General features: G+C 43.5%; 1 protein-coding gene across 2 annotated transcripts in view; it reads right to left on the minus strand.

Moving 5' to 3' along the window:
- Positions 1 to 22,487, minus strand: part of mib2 (MIB E3 ubiquitin protein ligase 2) — a 91,736-nt gene that overhangs the window by 18,428 nt on the left and 50,821 nt on the right. For both annotated transcript variants that reach the window (XM_079525940.1, XM_079525939.1), the window contains exons 11-13: positions 21,231 to 21,379; positions 16,009 to 16,165; positions 12,320 to 12,474 (exon numbers count right to left, since the gene is read on the minus strand). In XM_079525940.1, the coding sequence (XP_079382066.1) occupies positions 12,320 to 12,474; positions 16,009 to 16,165; positions 21,231 to 21,379 (461 nt within the window). The remainder of the gene's footprint in view (positions 1 to 12,319; positions 12,475 to 16,008; positions 16,166 to 21,230; positions 21,380 to 22,487) is intronic.

Below are 22,487 nucleotides of genomic sequence, written 5' to 3' on the forward strand. Positions count from 1 at the left end.
AACTGTGACCGGGGCCTGCTTTATGAAAGTTGAGCCGTCCACTGCCCTGTGACCGGGGCCTGACCGGGGCCTGCTTTATGGCGTGTGAAATTGAAGAGGACAGCCCTTAATGATGGCCTGCATGGGCCAGTCGCGTGTCACTAGTGTGTGACATTGCCCAAGCTTTCTGCCGCTATTTAGCTGCACTAGCATTCTTTAACCAATTGAGACAAAATGTCTTCTAAATCTTTGCTTCTGGGGGGTCCCTGGAACAACATATTTTCCGATGGGGGTCGGCGGCCGATTACATATATTTGTGGGGGTCCTTGACATGAAAAAGGTTGAGCACCACTGACACAGAAACATAGGTTTTTCTGAAAAGTGTTAGGATTTAGAAGACATTCTTTTTTAATCGGTCTCAGGTCAAAATGGGTTAAATGGACGCTGGACCTTGCTATTCATTACAAAAATGGATGTTGTTTGTGGAGCCGGTGACCGTTTTATATTCTATTGCACCGTAGACTGCACTACATCAAAACAGAAGCCAGACCGTCGGGACAATTAAGGCATACAGTAAGCGGGCGCGGCTGGGCAGAAAAGTGGAGTGAAGTTTAATAAAAACAACAGAACAACTAAAGAGCTGAGTCTCGGATGCATTTTGCGAGTGTGTGATTTATGAATAAATTAATACATTTACCGCCAGCATTAATTAATCCCTCGATAGCGTATTGCCAAGGTTTTATCGCGCGTAACACTTACTTTGAAGATCCAAATATCCATAATCGCATTGTTCCTGTGAAAAACTGCTGTGTGTGGTATCATGACCGGTTGTTGTTGTCTCGGTGGTGGAAAAAGCTGACCACGAGTATCACAGCGCCTGCTACAGGCCGTTGAAAACGCTTGTCTGGGCCAGAAACTGCCCCCTCACGCCGGGGCTCCACCGGACGCGTTGCGTCTCTGTCGCGTGCGCCAAAAAACGAACCGGGGCAATTTTAAAGCAGTCACGCAACGCGGGCAGTGGAGCCACCCTTCATTGATTAAAAAGGGAACATTCCGTGACGGAGACGCGCCCAGTGGAGCCCCGGTGTCAATGTCCTTTCTGAGATACAGGGCTTTGAAGACAGGGCTTACAATGCAAGTGGATGCGCGCGCATCTTCAAAATGGCCGCGGCCAGTGTCTTTCTTTAATCTTTGGATTAAAGAATGTAAACCCTGGTTCACGAGAGTCTCGTGTTTGGCGGGCTAGGGTACTAATTTACACCCTCGTGTTCCTCGTTTGTGGCGGGCAGATGGTTAAGACATGAAACAAAGCGGACCTCCAGCCATCTAACTAGCTACCGGTACGTAAGTGTTTATACTGTTATACATGAATACGTGGTGCCAAGCTTCCAAGTCGAAGGAAGTGGAACAATGCAATTATTTACGCGTCAAGGAGAGAGAGAGGGTTTTACTTTTAATGCAATTAAAGTTATTTATGAGTTCACAAAGGCTCATTAGTGGCGTGTTACTCATTACATTTCTGGGTCATGGGCTGGTGGTGAGTGGGCTGGTGGTGAGTGGGCTGGTGGTGAGTGCGCACGCCATACAACTCCTCAGTGTCAAATCATGTATCCATCTGTAACTTTAAGTGTGTGCAAATGTAACCTAAATGGACCCACATTCATTCCCACACACACACACTCTAAGTTATATGTTTTGGTGTGACATACATTAGGAGCCCTATCGTGCGCCACCCCTTAGCCATTATCCCTAAACTTATTTGCCTTTTGTTTTGTTTTTTTAACTCCTTTTTGGCCTGACGCTGATTCTAAAATGCCTTCTAAATCCTGGCCTAAGTTTTCTGAAAAACTAATATTTATATACAGTAGCAGCATTAAATATTTTACATTTTTGAATACTGTACATACTGTACTGTACAGAACCCCAAGAGGGGTTCCCGTCCAGAAGGGTTATAACACCAAAAGGTGTTCCCGCCCAGAATGGGTTAAAATAGTTCAACTAGTCAATCTACATCGACACGTTGTGAGCTTGTAGATCAGCTATTATTATGAGCTATTTTAAAATGTTTTGAAATAGTAAAAAAATGGCAAATAAGTTTAGGGTATATAAGCCTATAAGGGGTGCAAGATATAGCTGCAAGTGTGTGCTGCTGCCTGCGTGCACACTCAGGTTCCCCTTGTGCACGCTGTGGATGACGGCAGGGCGATCTTGGAGGTCACCGATACCTGCAGTGCAGCTGACTCGCAAAAGGGGTGTGTGAGCGTGTACTGGTTATGTGTGTAGAGCGTGCCACACGTGCCTGCATGTTTCCATGTGCCGCGGGTGGAGTGGTGGATAGAGAGACGTCAGACACGCTTTCCACTCTCCTTAATCACGACAGCTACTCAGCCTCCTCCCCCCCCCCCCCCCCCCCCCCACCGACCAACCCATAATATCTCCCGCCTCTTTGTATACTTCCTGCGAGATTAGATTTCAGCCTCGTCAGTCGTTCACGCACCATTTGCCGCCTGCTGAGTTCCCTCGACGCATCTCCACGGAATTCACCTAACGGTTGACTCCTCTTCTGTGTGTTTCATGAATATCCTATTAAGACCCGAGACCGGTTTCTACATGTTTTTTTCTAAATCACGACAGTTTCGTAAATGTTTCTATGTCAGTGGTGCTCAAACTGTTTCATGTCGAGGAGCCCCAAAGATATACGTAATTGGCCGCCCACCCCCATCTGAAAATATGTTGTTCCAGGGACCCCCCCCCCCAGAAGCATATATTTGAGTTAAAAACGTTCGCTGTGAAAGAATATATATTCGAAGATTTGCACCACATTTTCACGATTTTTCAAAAATAGCAGATCTACGAGCTCATAGATCTACGAGCTCGAGCTATGAGCTTGTAGATCTGCTATTTTTCAACAGCTAAAGTTTAAAATAATGGTTAATGAAGTGGTCAAAAGCTACGGCGACACAGATGTGCGTTCTCAGGTCTAAATGGGATAATGAAATTTCGTGCAGATGTTGCAGCGATGCACGTCGTGCCGGTGGCGATATGCGCTCATGCGCTTCGGAAAAAGGCTTAAAGTGATGTCAGGCATGCTGCTAATTACCTCTCCCGTCAGGGATTCATTCATCAGCATGCTTTACGGGAACTTGTGTTCTAATCTGAAGTCGCACGACAAGGCAAAAAATAAATAGACGTCTTTTTGGCGAGTAATTATTTTGCCTCGCGAATGGAAAAATATATATCTTAGGTTTAGGGTGGATTAGGTTTAGTATTGTTGTGTTAAAGGTTTTTTCCCATAGACATTTCAAAAAGTATTTGAAACGAAGCCAACTCGAGTCGTGACAAATCATGACAACAAACACAATATTTTGGACCAAACAAATAATTACAAAGAAGAAAAACAAAAAAAGTGTTGTAACCTGCCGTTTTTTTCTACTTTCTAGTTATTTGTTTGGCCCAAAACATTGTGTTTATTGTCATGATTTGTCACGACAAGAGTTGGCTTTGTCCGCGGCGTAAACGTCTTTAAATGAATACTTTCTGAAAAGTCTATGAGGAAAATTAACGGGGATTTATTTTCCGGGTCTCTCGAGGGGGCGGGACTGCGACCCTCTATAGTGAGTGGAGGACTGGCTGGGGTGCAACCAGATCCCTAGCTGGCTGGGAGCCTGGTGGTGGAGCAGGCCAGGGCGCTGTTTACACTGCACTAGAAGCCCCAGGACGGTCACACACACATATGACTCCAGAGGGACAGAGGGGACACAAATATGACCTGAAGAGGACACAACGGGGACAGACATATGACTCCAGGGGGGGGGGGGGGGGGGGGACGTGGGTGGGACGAGAATTAAACAGAGGTCACTACCGGGAAAGAAATATGACATGGTGATAGTGCTGCACGATCTTTTCCTCCCCATGGAAATAATGTATTGTCTTACCCATTCTGGGCAGGAACCCCTTTTGGTGTTTATAGCATTATGTTACACTTTAGCTATTGAAAAATAGCAGATCTACAAGGTCTGCTATTTTTGGAAAGTCTTGAAAATGTGGTGCAAATCTTTGAGTATATATTCTTTCAGATCAAACGTTTTAAGTCAAATCTTTTGCTTCTGGGGGGTCCCTGGAACAACATATTCTCAGATGGGGGTCGGCGGCCAATTACAGATAACTTTGATGGTCCTTGACATGAAAATGCTTGAGAACCACCGACACAGAAACATGGGGTTTTTCAGAAAACTGTCAGAATTTAGAAGGCATTTGTAGAATCGTTCTCAGGTCTAAATGGGTTAAAGTCTGTAGTTGGGCGGCGGCGGTGGCTCAGGGGTAGAGTGCCTGCATGGTAACCATAAGGTTGCCAGTTCGATCCCGGGCTCACCCAGAGTTACTGTCGAAGTGTCCTTGAGCAAGACACTGAACACCTAATTGTTCCCGATGTGCTAGTTGGAACCTTGCATGGTTTCCGCTGCCATCGGTGTATGAATGTGTGTGTGAATGGGTGAATGTAATGCACAATCTCTGTAAAGTGCCTTGGATAAAGGCGCTATATAAATGCACCATTTACCATTTACCATTTAGTTGGCTGCTGCTGAACATTACTACATTTAAACAGCTCAGGTCTAAATGGGTTAAAGTCTGTAGTTTGGCTGCTGCTGAACATTACTACATTTAAACAGACAAGACCAAAGTGCTCCACTTAAACCCCTCTTAAAAAAAGTCTCTCTCTTGTAGCAAAAACACAACAGTAAGTTGCACAGCCAACTAGTGCTGGCACGATTCTTGCTCAAATGTAGAAATGAGATAGCATAGGTGTCTGAATCTAAATGAGATCGCATACGGTAGGTGTCTGAATCTAAATTGCAATGCTTTTTTTTCTCGATTAATTGTGCAGCACTAAATGGTGAACAAAGGGATAAATCAAGGAGAAGTCGTGAACTTACGCAAATTTAAATTGGTGAATCCGCCCTTGGCCAGGGGGAGATATTTGGCATAATGAGGTTCAGAGGGCACAGGAGGCAGCGGAGAGAAGACAGCTTACCTTCATAAATGCTAATGTTAGGTGGCACAGAAAGTATTAATAGAAGAATGGGGTGACCGCCTCCAACCACTGCAGATGTACAAGTCTATATTGTACTAAAATACTTTACAATACAGATTAATTAAAACATTTATTGGCATCTGGCATCTCCCTTAGAGATAAGGTGAGAAGTTCCGTCATGCGAGAGAGACTCTGAGTAGAGTCGCTGCTTCTTTGCCTGGAAAGGAGCCAGCTTAGGTGGTTCGTCGGGCATCTGGTTAGGAAGCCTTTTGAGTCTCCCTAGGGAGGTCCTCGACGCACGTCCCACTGGGAGGAGACACCGGGGCAGACCAAGGATGAGTTGGAGAGTTTATATCTGCCGAGAGCACCTCGGAATCCCAGAGCATGAAGTTACTAATGTTGCTCTGAAGAGCTCTCTGGTGGAGCTGTTGCCCCCGCAACCCGACTACGGAAAAGCGGTTGAAAATGGATGGATGGATGGATGGATGGATGGATGGATGAAATAAATTCTAGTTTGAAACATTAATTTAACTCTGAGATTTCAATGAATACTCAGTATTTCGCTCACTATATTAACTATAAGCTCTCTCTCTCACTACAGTAGGCTATATGAGGTCCATTCCTTTTAAACGTGTTTATTTTATTTTTTTCACAACCCCAATCTGTCCCGTTTCTAGCAATAAGAACAACTGGCTCGCTGCCTTGGCGCCTCTCCCTGCCGCTTTCCCAGGATGCTTTGTGAACTCGGGGCCTAAAGAGCCTTCTTTTTCCATTTCCTCACAAACTAAATAAATACCTTTGATGCCAATAAACAAACATTCTCATCTCCCTGTCGGGGGAACGCCAGCGGAGGAGAGAGCTGTGGCCATGGGACGGAGTCCAAAGATTCCCGCCACATTACGAGGGTGGACGACAAAGCAATCAAGCAAACAGTGGGCAGAATAACATAACGCACGCACGTGCGCGCACACGCACACGCACACGCACACACACACACACACACACACACACACACACACAACACACACACACACACACACACACACACACACACACACACACACAAATCCCCTATTCAACTTTGCGTTTAAGTAAAGGTATCAATATCACACAAAAAAAAGCCCCGAATTTAAACTTAGTACAAAATTATTGGTTAATGCATGTTTATTTTTATTTATGTAATGATAATCTAAATCTGCAAAAGGAACTCGTATAGCTAAAGCTGTCAAATAACTGAGATGGATTACACGGTGCAATATTTTGGCCTCTGATACTGTACGTACAGTCGTGGAGTAGAGGTTTAAAGTACATCGCGCAAAAAAAAAAGAGTACAGTAATTGAGTAAAAAGTTTCTTTCCTCCACTGCCTGCCTGCTGGTGATATATCACATTCAGCCCTGAGACTACATTCTACAAATGCCTTCTAAATCATGACAGTTTTCTGGGGTTCTCAAAATATTTAATGTCAAGGACCCCCCCTCCCCCCCAAAGAAAAACATATCTGTATTCGGCCACCGACCCCATGTGTCGTTTCAGGGACCCTCCCAGAAGCAAAGATATGAGTTAAAAACATTTGCTGTGAAAGAATATATATTCAAAGATTTGCACACATTTTCACGATTTTTTCAAAAGAATAGCAGATTTACTACGAGCTTGTAGATCTGCTATTTTTCAACAGCTATAAAGTTTAAAATAGCGGTTAAAGTGGTTAAAAGCTATAAGGCGACACAGACGCGTTCCTCAGGTCTGAATGGGATACGAGAGGAGTGGCGAGCTAGCCGGCACCACCACGTCCTGAACATTGTAAATTCTTCCCTTTGGCACAGCGGTGAACGTCAGGCTAAATGATGGCCGGGGGAGCTGCAGTGCCACAAACCCTCCCAGCGCTGCACATATGACACTTGCCAGAACAGATTGGTCCATTTATTAAATGATTGTTTACCGCAGCCTCCCACTCTTTCATCTACAGCTTCTCTACAGTCTCACTCTCCTCTCTGTCCACGCCTGGGGGGGGGGGGGTCTGTGTGTCCCCTCGTGGTGAAGCCACAACGCTGCCACAACATACACTTGCAATATCCTCACAAGATCCTCATCATGACCCAACAGTAGACTTAATAAAGGGAAAGTTAGAGAAAGTAAATCTGCAAAAAGAAAAAACGCTTACCACTAGCTTAAATCTCTTCAGAAATGTGTTCATAAAAGGTGTCTACTATCACCTCTCAATTTGTTCCAACCCAACTAAACTCCCTCCGGGAAACTTTGTGACAGCTGCTGAAAGTTGGGGTACCATTAACAACCTATATAAGGTAAAAAAAAGAAAAGAATAGCTTGTGACAAACCAGGAGTTTTCATGATTCTGAATCCATTGCAAGCATTATTTTGCACAAAAAACTCCTTTGGCTAAAAACGGCCGTAGCCGTCATCACAAACGTGATGAGGTCAGCACATTTGGGCTATGGCCGAATTTAGCCCAAGGAGTATTTTTTCGTGCAAAACTAGAGGGAAAACACTTTCCCTCTATCTGTGACTGTGATCAGCTCCTCCTCACACAAATACATCTCTCGTGCATCGAACACCGACCTCCCAGTCTCAGGGCGGAGGCGGACACTGAATCGCAAGGCCACTGAGCTGGTACCTCCTCAGTCTTAACCGGCCACGTAATTCCCTTAACCTCATATCAGTGTTAACTGAAAGTTTCACTTTCACTGTTTTAACTTCGGCGGCAGTAATTTCACTTCCACATTTCCTAGTGGCCTACTGGCGGTAGGCAGTGTGTGGACATGTCCTAGTGGCCTACTGGCGGTAGGCAGTGTGTGGACATGTCCTAGTGGCCTACTGGCGGTAGGCAGTGTGTGGACATGTCCTAGTGGCCTACTGGCGGTAGGCAGTGTGTGGACATTTTTGGACCTGCACTTACAGGTCCATTTGGTGCCATTTGCATATTCAGAGTCAACACTGAGAATCTTACTGTGTAGGCAAAATGCACGGTGTAAAAACAAGTTAGGACATGCAGTGTTTCACACCCTAGACGTCCTAAATGCTCAATGCATTAATCAGCTCCTGGGTCTTCCTGCTGTAGTAAGAACCAAGAAAACCCATGTTTGGGCATGTACAAGAAAACGTATTTATGTCTACAGGTAGCCTATACCTCATTATTTTTTCGGTGATCCCATTGGACTTGTGTTTGACTGTACCCTGTACTGATTACATTTCTGTTTGACTGTACCCTGTACTGATTACATTTCTGTTTGACTGTACCCTGTACTGATTACATTTCTGTTTGACTGTACCCTGTACTGATTACATTTCTGTTTGACTGTACCCTGTACTACTGATTACATTTCTGTTTGACTGTACCCTGTACTGATTACATTTCTGTTTGACTGTACCCTGTACTGATTACATTTCTGTTTGACTGTACCCTGTACTGATTGCATTTCTGTTCCCTCAAGGACCACTGGTGGTCCCCGGACCACTGGTTGAAAACCACTGCTATAAAACATTAAATGAAAATAAAAACACGGTCAAATCGTCAGTGTTGTTTTAAACTCTGTAACTCTGGGAGTGGACAAATGTTACATTTGTACACACTCTCTTGTTTCCTTCCCCGGCGGCCAGTGTCCTCATGATAGATAGAATAATAAACAGTGGGTTCACGAGGGTAGCCGTGGCTTGGCTAAACTGACTGTTTAGTGTCCTCTGGTGAATTTAACTAACTCACGGGTGCTCATCTTTTAATTTATAGAGTTGGATGAACTCTCAACTGAGTGGTTTAACCACATATAGGCTCGGATGTCTGACAGGGAGTCCCCGAGCCAGGCAGACATGCTGCATGTCACTCCCCAAACACTGTCTGCCTGCCTCTCTACACTAGACCAGGGGTTCTCAACGTTTTTGGCCGGGGAACCCCGGAAATGCTTTGGCAATGTCTCGGGACCCCCGCCCCGCCCCCTCCCGACCCCCAATATAAATTGACTGCTACAATAACCTTAAACCATTTTGGGCGGGAACCCCTTTTGGTGTTTTAAGCATTGTTATAATTTGGCTATTGAAAAATAGCAGATCTACAAGCTCATAGCGCGCCACCGAGTGGCGCGCTACGAGCTTGTAGGTCTGCTATTTTTGAAAAATCGTGAAAAAATAGAAAAAAATAGGAAAAAAAATAAAAAATAAATCTTTTTTTTTTTTTTTTTTTTTTGGAAAATAATTTGGGGACCCCCTAAAATAATTTGGCGACCCCCCGAGGGGTCGCGACCCACGGGTTGAGAACCCCTGCACTAGACTATCAAGGAAAGAAAATGGGTTAAAAATACAGAGACCGGAGCCACTGTCACAAGTGTCAGTCAGGCTGCCTTGACGGACAGCCTGTCTGCACCAGGCAGCATTTACCTCTATCAGTGATTCTCAGAGTGGGTTCCCAGAGACCCCCAGGGATCCTGACGAGCTTCCAGGGGGGTCCTCCCAGCTAAATGAGTTAATACAGACAAATCTTGTGTCTCTATTATTCATTTGGTGTATATTCATTAAGGTGGTCCTTATTGACATAAAAACATTTTTGCGAAAACACTGGCCAATATGACCTCCTCTTCAAATTTCAACTTCAGACAACTTCAGTGCCGTGATTTGTTTCCACCCTAAGACATGATCATCAGGTATTATTATATAAGGAGGAAGAATTTGTGTACAGTATTAGTTAAAACTACGTTTTTATGTGGACACGCCCACCAGTTCATTAAGTATGCCCTGTTTGCCTGGTGATGGGTGGATCCTTAACTGAAGCCGCACCCACAGCAGTTGTTGTATGATATGATAAATGGGAGGGGTTAGGGGAGGGGATGATATTGTGATGTCACTATATCACAGTTCATTGGCACGTTTGACCGTCAAGGTTTCAGCCACCAGGAAGAAACCCTAAATACAAAGGGAAGGTATCATTGCACATAACAACCACACCAAGGGGTCTAATGAAGTACTGTCAGCTCATAAACACGTGAAAAACTGGGGGGAAAAATCACGTCAATCCATCTTTAACAAAACATGACAGAGAGTGACTATTTGCTGACAATAGTGAAATGACATTGGTGCAAGGCGCTAGCTAATAGATCTGTTATTTTTGGCAAGCACTGGCCTCCCGCGATGCAGCACAAATTAAGACATTATGAAAATGTCACAGTATCTCTACGTACTGTAGAGAGCCTGGGCTGTTAATGGATTGCTAAAGGAATCGATTGGCTGCTAATCATTACTGATAGCATGGATTGGTCTCTCTTTGTAAGAAGAGATGGGATTTTCCCTTGGCCTCCGTAAGGCTGAGAAGCACTGGTGGATCTTTTGTGGAGGTTTAATGTTAAAAGACAATGAGCGGGAGGATTTCACATGTTTACTCTATTTGCTCAAGAGATAGAAATTGAGCGAGGGAAACAGAGAGACAGAGAGAAAGTCCTAAAGAGACTGTTGAAGAGAGAGAGAGAGAGAGAGAGAGAGAGAGAGAGAGAGAGGTATCAAGCTAAGTTGTTACAGGGTGAGATCCATTACTGTTGTTCAGTCAGTCACAGACTACAGTGACTTTGACCTACACGTGGACAAATTCACATGCACAAAGAAAGCGCACACTCGCAAACGTGAGCTGACGAAAAGACACTAGTGCATGTGTGCGACAAAAGAAGGCTAGCCAATGGAATACAACCACCCTAAGGACTACTATCTGTACCAAGTTAGACCACTAGACCTAGTGCACATGTAAACACACTAGACCACTAGACCTAGTGCACATGTAAAGTAAACACACTAGACCACTAGACCTAGTGCACATGTAAACAGAGATGCTACCTGTAAACTACTATACTATCTGTACCAAGTTAGACCACTAGACCTAGTGCACATGTAAACAGAGCTGCTACCTGTTAGACCACTAGACCTAGTGCACATGTAAACAGAGATGCTACCTGTTAGAGCACTAGACCTAGTGCACATGTAAACAGAGATGCTACCTGTAAACTACTATACTATCTGTACCAAGTTAGACCACTAGACCTAGTGCACATGTAAACAGAGCTGCTACCTGTTAGACCACTAGACCTAGTGCACATGTAAACAGAGATGCTACCTGTTAGAGCACTAGACCTAGTGCACATGTAAACAGAGATGCTACCTGTTAGAGCACTAGACCTAGTGCACATGTAAACAGAGATGCTACCTGTTAGAGCACTAGACCTAGTGCACATGTAAACAGAGATGCTACCTGTTAGACCACTAGACCTAGTGCACATGTAAACAGAGATGCTACCTAGACCACTAGACCTAGTGCACATGTAAACAGAGATGCTACCTAGACCACTAGACCTAGTGCACATGTAAACAGAGATGCTACCTAGACCACTAGACCTAGTGCACATGTAAACAGAGATGCTACCTGTTAGACCACTAGACCTAGTGCACATGTAAACAGAGATGCTACCTGTAGACCACTAGACCTAGTGCACATGTAAACAGAGATGCTACCTAGACCACTAGACCTAGTGCACATGTAAACAGAGATGCTACCTGTAGACCACTAGACCTAGTGCACATGTAAACACACTAGACCACTAGACCTAGTGCACATGTAAACAGAGATGCTACCTGTAGACCACTAGACCTAGTGCACATGTAAACAGAGATGCTACCTAGACCACTAGACCTAGTGCACATGTAAACAGAGATGCTACCTGTAGACCACTAGACCTAGTGCACATGTAAACACACTAGACCACTAGACCTAGTGCACATGTAAACAGAGATGCTACCTGTAGACCACTAGACCTAGTGCACATGTAAACAGAGATGCTACCTGTAGACCACTAGACCTAGTGCACATGTAAACAGAGCTGCTACCTGTTAGACCACTAGACCTAGTGCACATGTAAACAGAGATGCTACCTGTTAGACCACTAGACCTAGTGCACATGTAAACAGAGATGCTACCTGTAAACACATCTTAAATCTGAGGTTTTTTTTGTATGTATTTAAATAGTCTTGAGATAAAATGCTGCCATTTGTCCCAAAGACAAAGTGACTGCAAAAAATGTTATTTGTGGCAAAAAAAAGCTTCATACCCTGTAGAACATGTATATATCGACACAATGGGACATAGCTCTGTGTACAATGCTGCACCCCCTCCAACTGCATATACATTTTCAACCGTTATTATTGCATTTTTACACTTGCTTTGGCAATGTAAACGTATGTTTTCTCATGGCAATAAAGCTCCTTTGAATGTGCGTGCGTGCGTGCGTGCGTGCGTGCGTGCGTGCGTGGGCGGTGCACTCACAGCTTGTTGCCTTTGAGGGCGGCGTGGTGGAGCAGGTTGAAGCCCCGGTTGTTCTTCTGGGAGAAGTCGATGTTGGGCACCGCCACCAGGATCTCCATGATGGTGCGGAAGTCCTTGGCGATGGCGTCGTGCATCGGCGTGTCCCCGTACGAGTCCTGGCCGCGGCACAGAGAGAGACACGGTTCACGTCAAGGACACCCAAATTGACACTAACCCCCATTTGAAAAGATATGCCAGGGACCCCCATGAGAGATAATGTTTATCCCATTTTGACCTGAGATCAGATTCTAAAAATGTCTTCTACATCCTGACAGTTTTCTGGAAAAGCTATGTTTCCATGTCAGTCGTTCTTCGATTTTTCAAAAATAGCAGATCTACAAGCTCGAGCTTGTAGATCTGCTATTTTTTTTATAGCTAAAGCATAATGCTAAACATAATGCTAAAAATAATGCTAACACCAAAAGGGGTTCCCGCCCAAAATGGGTTATACAGCTCTAGCAGTGATTCTAAACCTGTTGAATTTCAAGGACCACCAGTTTGACATGCATTAGTCTACACGCCCCCATTTAATGGCATTTCTATGTGTGTGTGTGTGTGTGTGTGTGTGTGTGTGTGTGTGTGTGTGTGCAAAGTTTCACACCCATCGGTCCAGTTATAGCGCCACCATGAGGCAGATTACAAAAATGTAGGATGTAATTTTGTCCGTGGCATAGTGGGAATGGGCGGGCAAAGTTTCACGGCAATCGGAAGCTGCGTTCACAATTTGAGGCACCTTGTTGTCCTCTAAACTTTGGAAGCCAATCTCAGCCAATCAGGATGGAATATGAAAAATCTGACAGATCCGTCTCTACCGATTTGCAAGTTTTGAAAACATCGGCCTCGTGGTGGCGCTAATTTGGGGCAGAGGTTCTGCTCTGACTCAGTGTGTCTGCGGTTTGACGTCGATTGGGCCAACGTTAGTAGTAACGCTGGAGATTAGCTGAACACGGAAGGATGGACTGACGGACGGACGGACGGACGGACACACACACACAGACGGACTGATAGAAAAAAAAACTTTCTCGGCCAATTCTTCGGCCTGGCGGAGACGATGAAAAACAGAACGTAACAAACGAAAAACCATAGACCTAAAGCCCCATACATTTAGTAAACACAGGTCTAAAAACCATAGACCTAAAGCCCCATACATTTAGTAAACACAGGTCTAAAAACCATAGACCTAAAGCCCCATACATTTAGTAAACACAGGTCTAAAAACCATAGACCTAAAGCCCCATACATTTAGTAAACACAGGTCTACAAACCATAGACCTAAAGCCCCATACATTTAGTAAACACAGGTCTACAAACCATAGACCTAAAGCCCCATACATTTAGTAAACACAGGTCTAAAAACCATAGACCTAAAGCCCCATACATTTAGTAAACACAGGTCTAAAAACCATAGACCTAAAGCCCCATACAATTAGTAAACACAGGTCTAAAAACCATAGACCTAAAGCCCCATACATTTAGTAAACACAGGTCTAAAAACCATAGACCTAAAGCCCCATACATTTAGTAAACACAGGTCTAAAAACCATAGACCTAAAGCCCCATACATTTAGTAAACACAGGTCTAAAACCCATAGACCTAAAGCCCCATACATTTAGTAAACACAGGTCTAAAAACCATAGACCTAAAGCCCCATACATTTAGTAAACACAGGTCTAAAAACCATAGACCTAAAGCCCCATACATTTAGTAAACACAGGTCTAAAAACCATAGACCTAAAGCCCCATACATTTAGTAAACACAGGTCTAAAAACCATAGACCTAAAGCCCCATACATTTAGTAAACACAGGTCTAAAAACCATAGACCTAAAGCCCCATACATTTAGTAAACACAGGTCTAAAAACCATAGACCTAAAGCCCCATACATTTAGTAAACACAGGTCTAAAAACCATAGACCTAAAGCCCCATACATTTAGTAAACACAGGTCTAAAAACCATAGACCTAAAGCCCCATACATTTAGTAAACACAGGTCTAAAAACCATAGACCTAAAGCCCCATACATTTAGTAAACACAGGTCTAAAAACCATAGACCTAAAGCCCCATACATTTAGTAAACACAGGTCTAAAAACCATAGACCTAAAGCCCCATACATTTAGTAAACACAGGTCTAAAAACCATAGACCTAAAGCCCCATACATTTAGTAAACACAGGTCTAAAAACCATAGACCTAAAGCCCCATACATTTAGTAAACACAGGTCTAAAAACCATAGACCTAAAGCCCCATACAATTAGTAAACACAGGTCTAAAAACCATAGACCTAAAGCCCCATACAATTAGTAAACACAGGTCTAAAAACCATAGACCTAAAGCCCCATACATTTAGTAAACACAGGTCTAAAAACCATAGACCTAAAGCCCCGTACATTTAGTAAACACAGGTCTAAAGCGTCATAACTGGTTGGACAGGTTTCTGACAGGTTTCTCAGCATGGTGGGACATGATGCAGTGAACCGCAGGGCGGAGCATTCCAGAAATGGCATTCGTTGTTCCCCCTTAGGGATGTTAGGTGGTTAAATACACTATTTTAAACCACATCTTGGTATAATTGGACCTCACAATTCTCATTATAAGTCAAGATGCCACCGTCTGTCTACTCTCTCTCTCTGTGTGTGTCTCAGAGGTGGAGGTGTGGAATAGTTAGGAAGTGTGCAAGCTAATGGAAAATAGAGCCTTTCGTAAGATTAGCATGCTGAAACAGAAGCCACTGTTGTTGCATCATCGGTTCCTAGCCAATGTTAGCTGCGTTGATTTCGACAGCAAATTTTGACAGTCATAGTTTGACAGTCTTTTGAATAAAACTTACATTTAGTTAATCACCTGAAATGTTTTAGTATACATATCATGAGATTTTAGTTGATTAAATCTACATTCGATTTAGTCGACTAAAATGTATTTTGGCGGGCCTTGATGATCACTTGTAAAAGAGACTTCAGTCTCAATGTGGTTTTTACTGGATAAATAAAGGTTAAAAAAAATGAAAATGGTGTTGTAATGGCTGATTTTACACTTGCCGAAAATAGTCGATCTACAAGCTTGTAGAGCTTGTAGATCGGCTATTTTCGCAACGTGACACGTGCGAAAATATAAGCATGAAACGACTTCTTCTCCACTAGTCCCTCCCTCACATTTTAGTCTAGCACTCCATCCGTGTGTGTGTCCGTGTGTCTGTCCGTGTACAGCTAATCTCCGGTATCGTTAACCCGGTCGATGCCAAATTTTGCACACACGTTGGCATGTGTGTGTGATAAAACATTGTTTTAAAAAATAAATGTCATGCACATATTTTTCCGGTGCATACGGCAGGATTTGGAAGAGATTTTGAAGGTCTGTTTCCAAAAATGAATCAGTATTAAATCCATGATATTTACATTGGAATGAATGAGCCCGGCTGGAAAGTGTCCAAGTGGGAGTGTCTAAGTGGATGAGGGCGGGGCTTAGCTAAAAGGTGAATTGCCATCCAAGGCGTAAGAAGAAATGGCACCCTTTTCACATTGGCCTATTATAGCGCCACCAGGGGGACACAACCTGACCTGCCCTGGTGGAGACCTGTGCCCCCGAGGGGCACTTTATCTAGTTTCATGTAGGGGAGGGGAGGGGAGGGGAGGAGAGGGGACAAGTCTCACCTGGAGGTTGACGTCGGCAGAGTGCTCCGACAGCACGCGCACCACGTCCGTGAAGCCCTTGTTGACGGCGATGTGCAGCGCCGTGCACATGGAGTTGTTGAGCAGGTTCACGTTGGCCCCTTTGCTCAGCAACAGCCTCGCAATCTCTGCCTGATTACTGCTCCCACACGGCACACACACACACACGCACACGCGCACACACACACAGGCACACACACACTTTAGACAATTTTGGCATTTAGCAGACGCTCTTAATCCAGAGCGATTTACTGTAGTAAACTACAACAACACATGGTAATACATCAAATACTTAGTCATCAAGAATCATAAGCAAGCTAAGAGCCTATAGCATCTAAATAGAGTGCCATGTCTACATAAAATGCTATCCTAAGTTACATAAATTGAGCCTGTGAAGTCGTCGAGGCTAATCCCTCTTTTGGGTCACAGGCTAAAAGGTTTGGCAAGCACTGCTTTAAATGGATCCAAAGCAGGATGGCCAGCAGCAGCATGGCTGACGTTACTACTAAAAAAAAACAAAAAAAAACCTTGCTGTGGGGCCACTACTGTGGCATCGTCATGCCATGCCAGTGTTGAGAAAACTACGGTGGAAGCTTTGTGGCCGCAGCATGCGGCCAACTGGCAGGGGACGATGTGTGTGTGTACATACATACCGATGCTCCCCCATACTTCTAAAACCTGCCATGTTTTGTTTACGTGATGCGCTGCTGCTGCCGAGAGCCACGGAAAGTAACACAGATGGAACTGGTTATCCCTGAAGAGCGTTCGGTTGGTCGTCCGTGCTCTCCAGGCAGCAATGGTGTCTCATTCTCTACAACAGAACCGTCTCATTGTTGCATGGTTGGGGGGACAGACGTATAGTCTTAATAAGGCATTCTCTATTTTGTGATGCGTTGTGTGTGAGCTTGTAGATCTGCCATTTATTTACCACTGCTTTTGTGCGACACCGTTGTGCAACAAAAATAATATAAACACGATGTATTGGTGTGTTGCAGTGTTGTTTTTGGCAGCACATTTTGATTTTAGTTTTAGTCATAGGGCCCTATTAAGCAAGTGGAATCTAATTACATATAATTTTACAGTTTTTAAGACGTGGGGGCGGGTGCAATGTCATATTACAATTATGGGCCAGGTAAGAAGCGCCCCGTGGTGTGAGCAAAACGGCCTTGAATTAGTCATGGGAGTGTTTAAGGGAGTTTTGAGGCTTACCCAATGAACATGTCCGTACTATTCTCTTTACGACACCAGCTGATGATGCGCCCTTTTCGGCAAGTGGTATTACATTTCTGCAGACTGGCACCATAGACATGACATGACTTTGTCACATTTGGGTTAATTATTCCTATTGCACTGCATGCTGTCACCTTTATGCCTCAAAAGAACAGATCCGCAAGCTGTCACAGCCATGATGTGCATAGCTTGTAGGCCTATGTCTCTATTTTGTTAAGTAACTTGCAGTGTTCATTGGAAAGTCATTACAGCGGCGCAGCCATATGCTAAGGGAGGGAGATATACGCACATCATCACTTCATTTGTTTCTGTTCTAAGCATGAAAAACAGCTGTAAAAATCTTTATTCTAGTTCATTTGATTCATAAATGAATAACTAAGCCTTTGAAATGGCACCTACCTATACCTTTCAGATTGGAATGGAACTGCGAGTAGATACGCAGCATTGGCTGGCAAATTGGCAATCCATGCGTAATGTTCCCAGAATCGTCTAACCCCCGAACATACAAGTTCGTTTGATATTGTTTAATTCGATAAAAATAGAACCATATACCATACAGCGAATGAAAGCAAGATTCCTAAGGAATGTGGGGATTTTTACATTTTAAAAAACGGCTGAGAAATGAGAGAACCATGAGTGTTTATAATATCAAATATTATAAGAATAATATGAAAGACAAACGGGCTGTGAAGAGCTCAGCTCACCATCCCGACAAGGAGAAAATATAGCCTATAGTGCATGCACGTATATGCACTGACTGTTGCACACACGCTCTTTATTTGTTTCTATTGAAAAACACCAGTAAAATAACGTTTATTTTATTTTATTTCATTCGAGTCACGACGAAGGAATGAGTTGAAATGCCATACGTGCGCCATGCGTATTGCTGCGGCCCCAATGTTATGGTCTTCGCTCGTAGCATTTTATTGAAGAAGAATTGAGTCGGGTGTGATACAGCGTATGAAAGCAAACTTCCCAGTGATTATGGAGATGTTTTAATTTTTAAAAAAGGTTTAGAAATGAGCGATATATGACCCTTTATAATCTCAACAAGAAAGCCAGAAAGCTCGCTGTTGCCATGTCTCATAGAAACAAGTAAATAGGTCTATAAACATACTCCCAAAAGAATCGCATATAACAGGGGTCTACAACCTATTTTAAATGAAGTGCCATGTTTTTATTTTCTAGATAGTGAGTCTGCCATATCAAGATTCCTTTTAATGACACCACATTCAAATTTCCAGCATATTTTGATTGTCCACAAATATAAAGTTCTTCCTTCTTTTTACATATTTTCTTGCACATTGTTATAATGATCATTATAAATATATATCCCCCTGCAGTCAGAGTTCATTGTTTTAATGAATGAATGTGATGCATTGTGAGCTGGTAGATCTGCTATTTTCAAAAGTAATCTTTGAAAAAAGTGACAATAAGAATATTTGTGAAAAATGTTATTGAAACATTTAAAAACACAAATCTGTCATGGGGGTCACTGGCTTAGTTGGGCAAATGCATTCATCTGGGGGTCCTTGACATGGGAATGTCGCTGTGTGAGGATCACTGGTTTAAACAACATTAGGAGAAAAGCCCAATTAAGCACTTTAGAAACAAGAAAAGCAACCACAACTACCAATATTTACAAGCAACTTTGCAGAAAAAGAAGCCGCTTATAATAAACAGCAGACATGGCAACACTCCAGCAGCACTCCAGAGCCGCTCAAGTGTAAAATCAAACAGTGCTTTTTGCTTTTAAGACGTGGTCAGACCCAGGCGGAATCGGTATGCGCTGAGTGTTTTTAGGTCAAGGGGCTTAATAGCAAATTAGCGCAAAGCGAAAATAATTAACATATGGACACTCCCCCAATGCTAAATTATGCAGGAACGTGGTATTCCATATGAGTGAGCGCTCACCACGGCTTCCATAATACGAAAAGGCGCAGAGCGAGGGCGAAATCTGTATTACCGCATGGGTTTTTCGTCTTGCTTAATAGGGCCCATAGTCTCTTGAATAGTTTTCATTTAGTTTCAGTCACATTTCAGTCAGCCTGGAATGTTAGTCTAGTTTTAGTCGACTAAATATCATAAGATTTTAGTCGACTAAATGAAATCTACAGTTGATTTAGTCGACTAAAATGTATTTTGGCGGGCCTTGATGCCGTCGTAATGGCTGATTTTACACTTGCTGAAAATAGCAAGTGTATATGTGTAACGCCCGGGATTCGAACTCGGGTCTCCCGCGTGAAAGTCCAACATCTTAACCACTAGACCAAAGGGACATCCCTATGGACTGGGGGAGATATTAGACTTTTGAGGCCATCAGGCAGAGGCTGTGAGCCACTCTGCTACATATGTATAGGTCTCAATGGCTTAATGAAAGTAATCGATGGCTCAGCGGTCCAGGCACCTTGGCTGGTAATCCAGTCTGGCGGTGTGCCGTGGGTTCAACTCCCGATTCAGACGGCCTTTACTGCATGTCACCCCCCCATCTCTCTCCCCATTTCCTGTCAGCCTACTGTCTGTCCCTCCATAAAAAATATAAAATAAAAGGCAAAAAAATAATAATCGCTGAGAAAAGATTGGATAGTTGTGGGTCCTGGACAGAGGTGACGGAACACTGGCTCACACGTCTTGAGCACCGTCTGCTTATTTTTGGCACGAACTTGTACGTATCGTGTGACACAGGATGGCGCAGAGGTCTGGGTGACTCGGACCGCTAGGTAAGCTGAATCTGTCTCTCTGCAGCAGGAGAGAGTCTGTCTACAACCCACTGGATCCAAGAGTGTCATTTGATACCAGTGATGGACACAACCCAGGAGGCAAGTACTGTAAATGTCTGTCTGCCTTGTCTATCTGAATCACAAAGGTGTGCTGTTTTTGCCTGTTTGACCCATTTTGGACTGCGGTCGATAAAAAAAAGGCTTCAAAATCCTAACTTTTTTCTGAAAAACCCATGTTTCTATGTCAGTGGTGCTCAACCTATTTCATGTCAAGGACCCCCAGAATTATCTCTATTGGGCCACGGACCCCCACCTCAAAATATGTTGTTCCAGGGACCCCCCAGAAGCCAATATTTTAGTTAAAAATGTTCGCTCTGAAATATATATTCAAAAATTTCTGCCACATTTTCACGACTTTTCAAAAATAGCTATTTTTCAAAAGCTAAAGCAGAACAGAATGCTTAAAACACCAAAAGGGGTTCCCGCCCAAAATGGGTTAAACACGAAGCTATCTGAAGCTGTACACGGAGTTAATTTAAAGCTGCAATCTTATTGTCCTGCCCAGGATTCGAACCCTGAGTTCAGCAATACTTACTACCCATACTCGGGCACCTAGGCTGGTAATCCATACTGATTCGAGTCCCGATCCCGACGACCTTTGCTGTGTGTCTCCCCCCCCCCTGTTCCCTGTCTACCTACTGTACTTATCTATCAATAAATGCAAAAGCCCCACCCCAAAAAAAAATCGTATTTTATTATTTTTGTCCTACCTGACACTGGGGTCTAAATTTCTCAATGCAAGAGTACGGAAACCACATTCCACCACTGCATATGGACTAGCTATAGTTTAATATTAAATCTTAATGTTTCATCCATCAAAATAAATTCCAGACTTCAGGTACAGCTTTAACCCATTTTGACCTGAGATTAGATTCTAAATATGTCTTCTACATCCTGACAGTTTTCTGAAAAAGCTATGTTTCTATGTCAGTGGTTCTTTGATTTTTCAAAAATAGCAGACCTACAAGCTCGTAGCGTGCCACTCGGTGGCGCTCTATGAGCTTGTAGATCTGCTATTTTTCAATAGCTAAAGCATAACATAATGCTAACACCAAAAGGGGTTCCCGCCCAAAATGGGTTAACTCAAGAGTGTACAAACCGAACAAAGGCTATTGGGTACGCTCTCAGTAAAGTTTTTTTAACGCAAGGACACATTTAGCGGTGAGACGCATCAGCGTCCGCGTGGTCTCTCACCCGAACGCCGTGTAGTGTAGCGCCGTGTCTCCATCCTCGTCCTTCACCTCGATGGAGCTGTTGGCCAGGAGCAGGGCCTTCACCACCTCACAGTGGCCCTGGTGGGCTGCCACCTGCAGCGCCGTCTTGCCCTGGTTCTTGATATCCACCTGTGGGTGTGAGGGTGGGGAGGACAGCGTGAAGGACAACATGCGACAGACAGTGGATAGCAAACCACCAAAGGAGTTTCCTAAGATGCATATCGTTGCTGTCGGGAAGAAGCCACCTAACTCCAAAATGTTCATTTTTCAGGAAATGAAAATGAGCTTGTAGATCTGCTATTTTTCAATAGCTAAATTATAACATAATAATGTTTAAAACACCAAAAGGGGTTCCCGCCCAAAATGGGATAATAAACTAGAAATGCAAATCAAATATATCATTGCTGTCGGGTGAAATGTGGTAAAATAACCGGTTTTCCAATGGATACAATGTAGTTATTATTTTGTTTGTCACAAGCTCTTGTTAACCCATTTAAACCTGACGTCGAAAAAAAAAAAAAAAAGTTAGCTCTGAAAGAATATATACCTATTCAAAGATTTGTGGCGCATTTTTACGATTTTTCAAAAATAGCAGACCTACAAGACCTACAAGAGCTGGTAGATCTGCTATTTTTCAATAGCTAAAGTATAACAGAATGCTTGAAACACCAAAAGGGGTTCCCACCCAAAATGGGTTAATACTTTAGTTTCCATTGCTTCGATATATATAAAATCCAGAGACGGACATAACCACTTCCAATTTAACCTTCAAATGTCTTGAAAAATAGCTAAAATACCTTTGCTGCTCTTGTGTGAATACTGTAGTGCAGTATGATGAGGTAAGGCAAGGCATTCATTTACAATTATTATTATTTGGGTTGAAATATTGAGATACGAGATTACTGCTCGACAGCAACATACTGTATATATAATACACATTCCTGTCTAGTCCTGCTAGACCTGAAATCACAAGTCTAAGAATGTTTCATCATGTGTTGTGTGACCTTAATACTAGGACAGCATTCACGCGTTTCGGAGCATGCACAGACAAAAAGTAATCTGGTCCACACAAAGTAGAATTTGGACAAATCCGCAGCCTGCAACCTAAAAGTAGTTTACTTTTAGTAGACTGCACCTTTTTTACTAGAGGGTTAAAATACACTACACCACTACACCACTAAACTGCCTCCCCCTGGCCAGCTGGGGCTCCTGATGTAGGGGAAAGGAACTGGTTGGA

The sequence above is a fragment of the Electrona antarctica genome (genome assembly GCF_951216825.1).
Source record: "Electrona antarctica genome assembly, chromosome: 2".
NCBI lineage: Eukaryota > Metazoa > Chordata > Actinopteri > Myctophiformes > Myctophidae > Electrona > Electrona antarctica.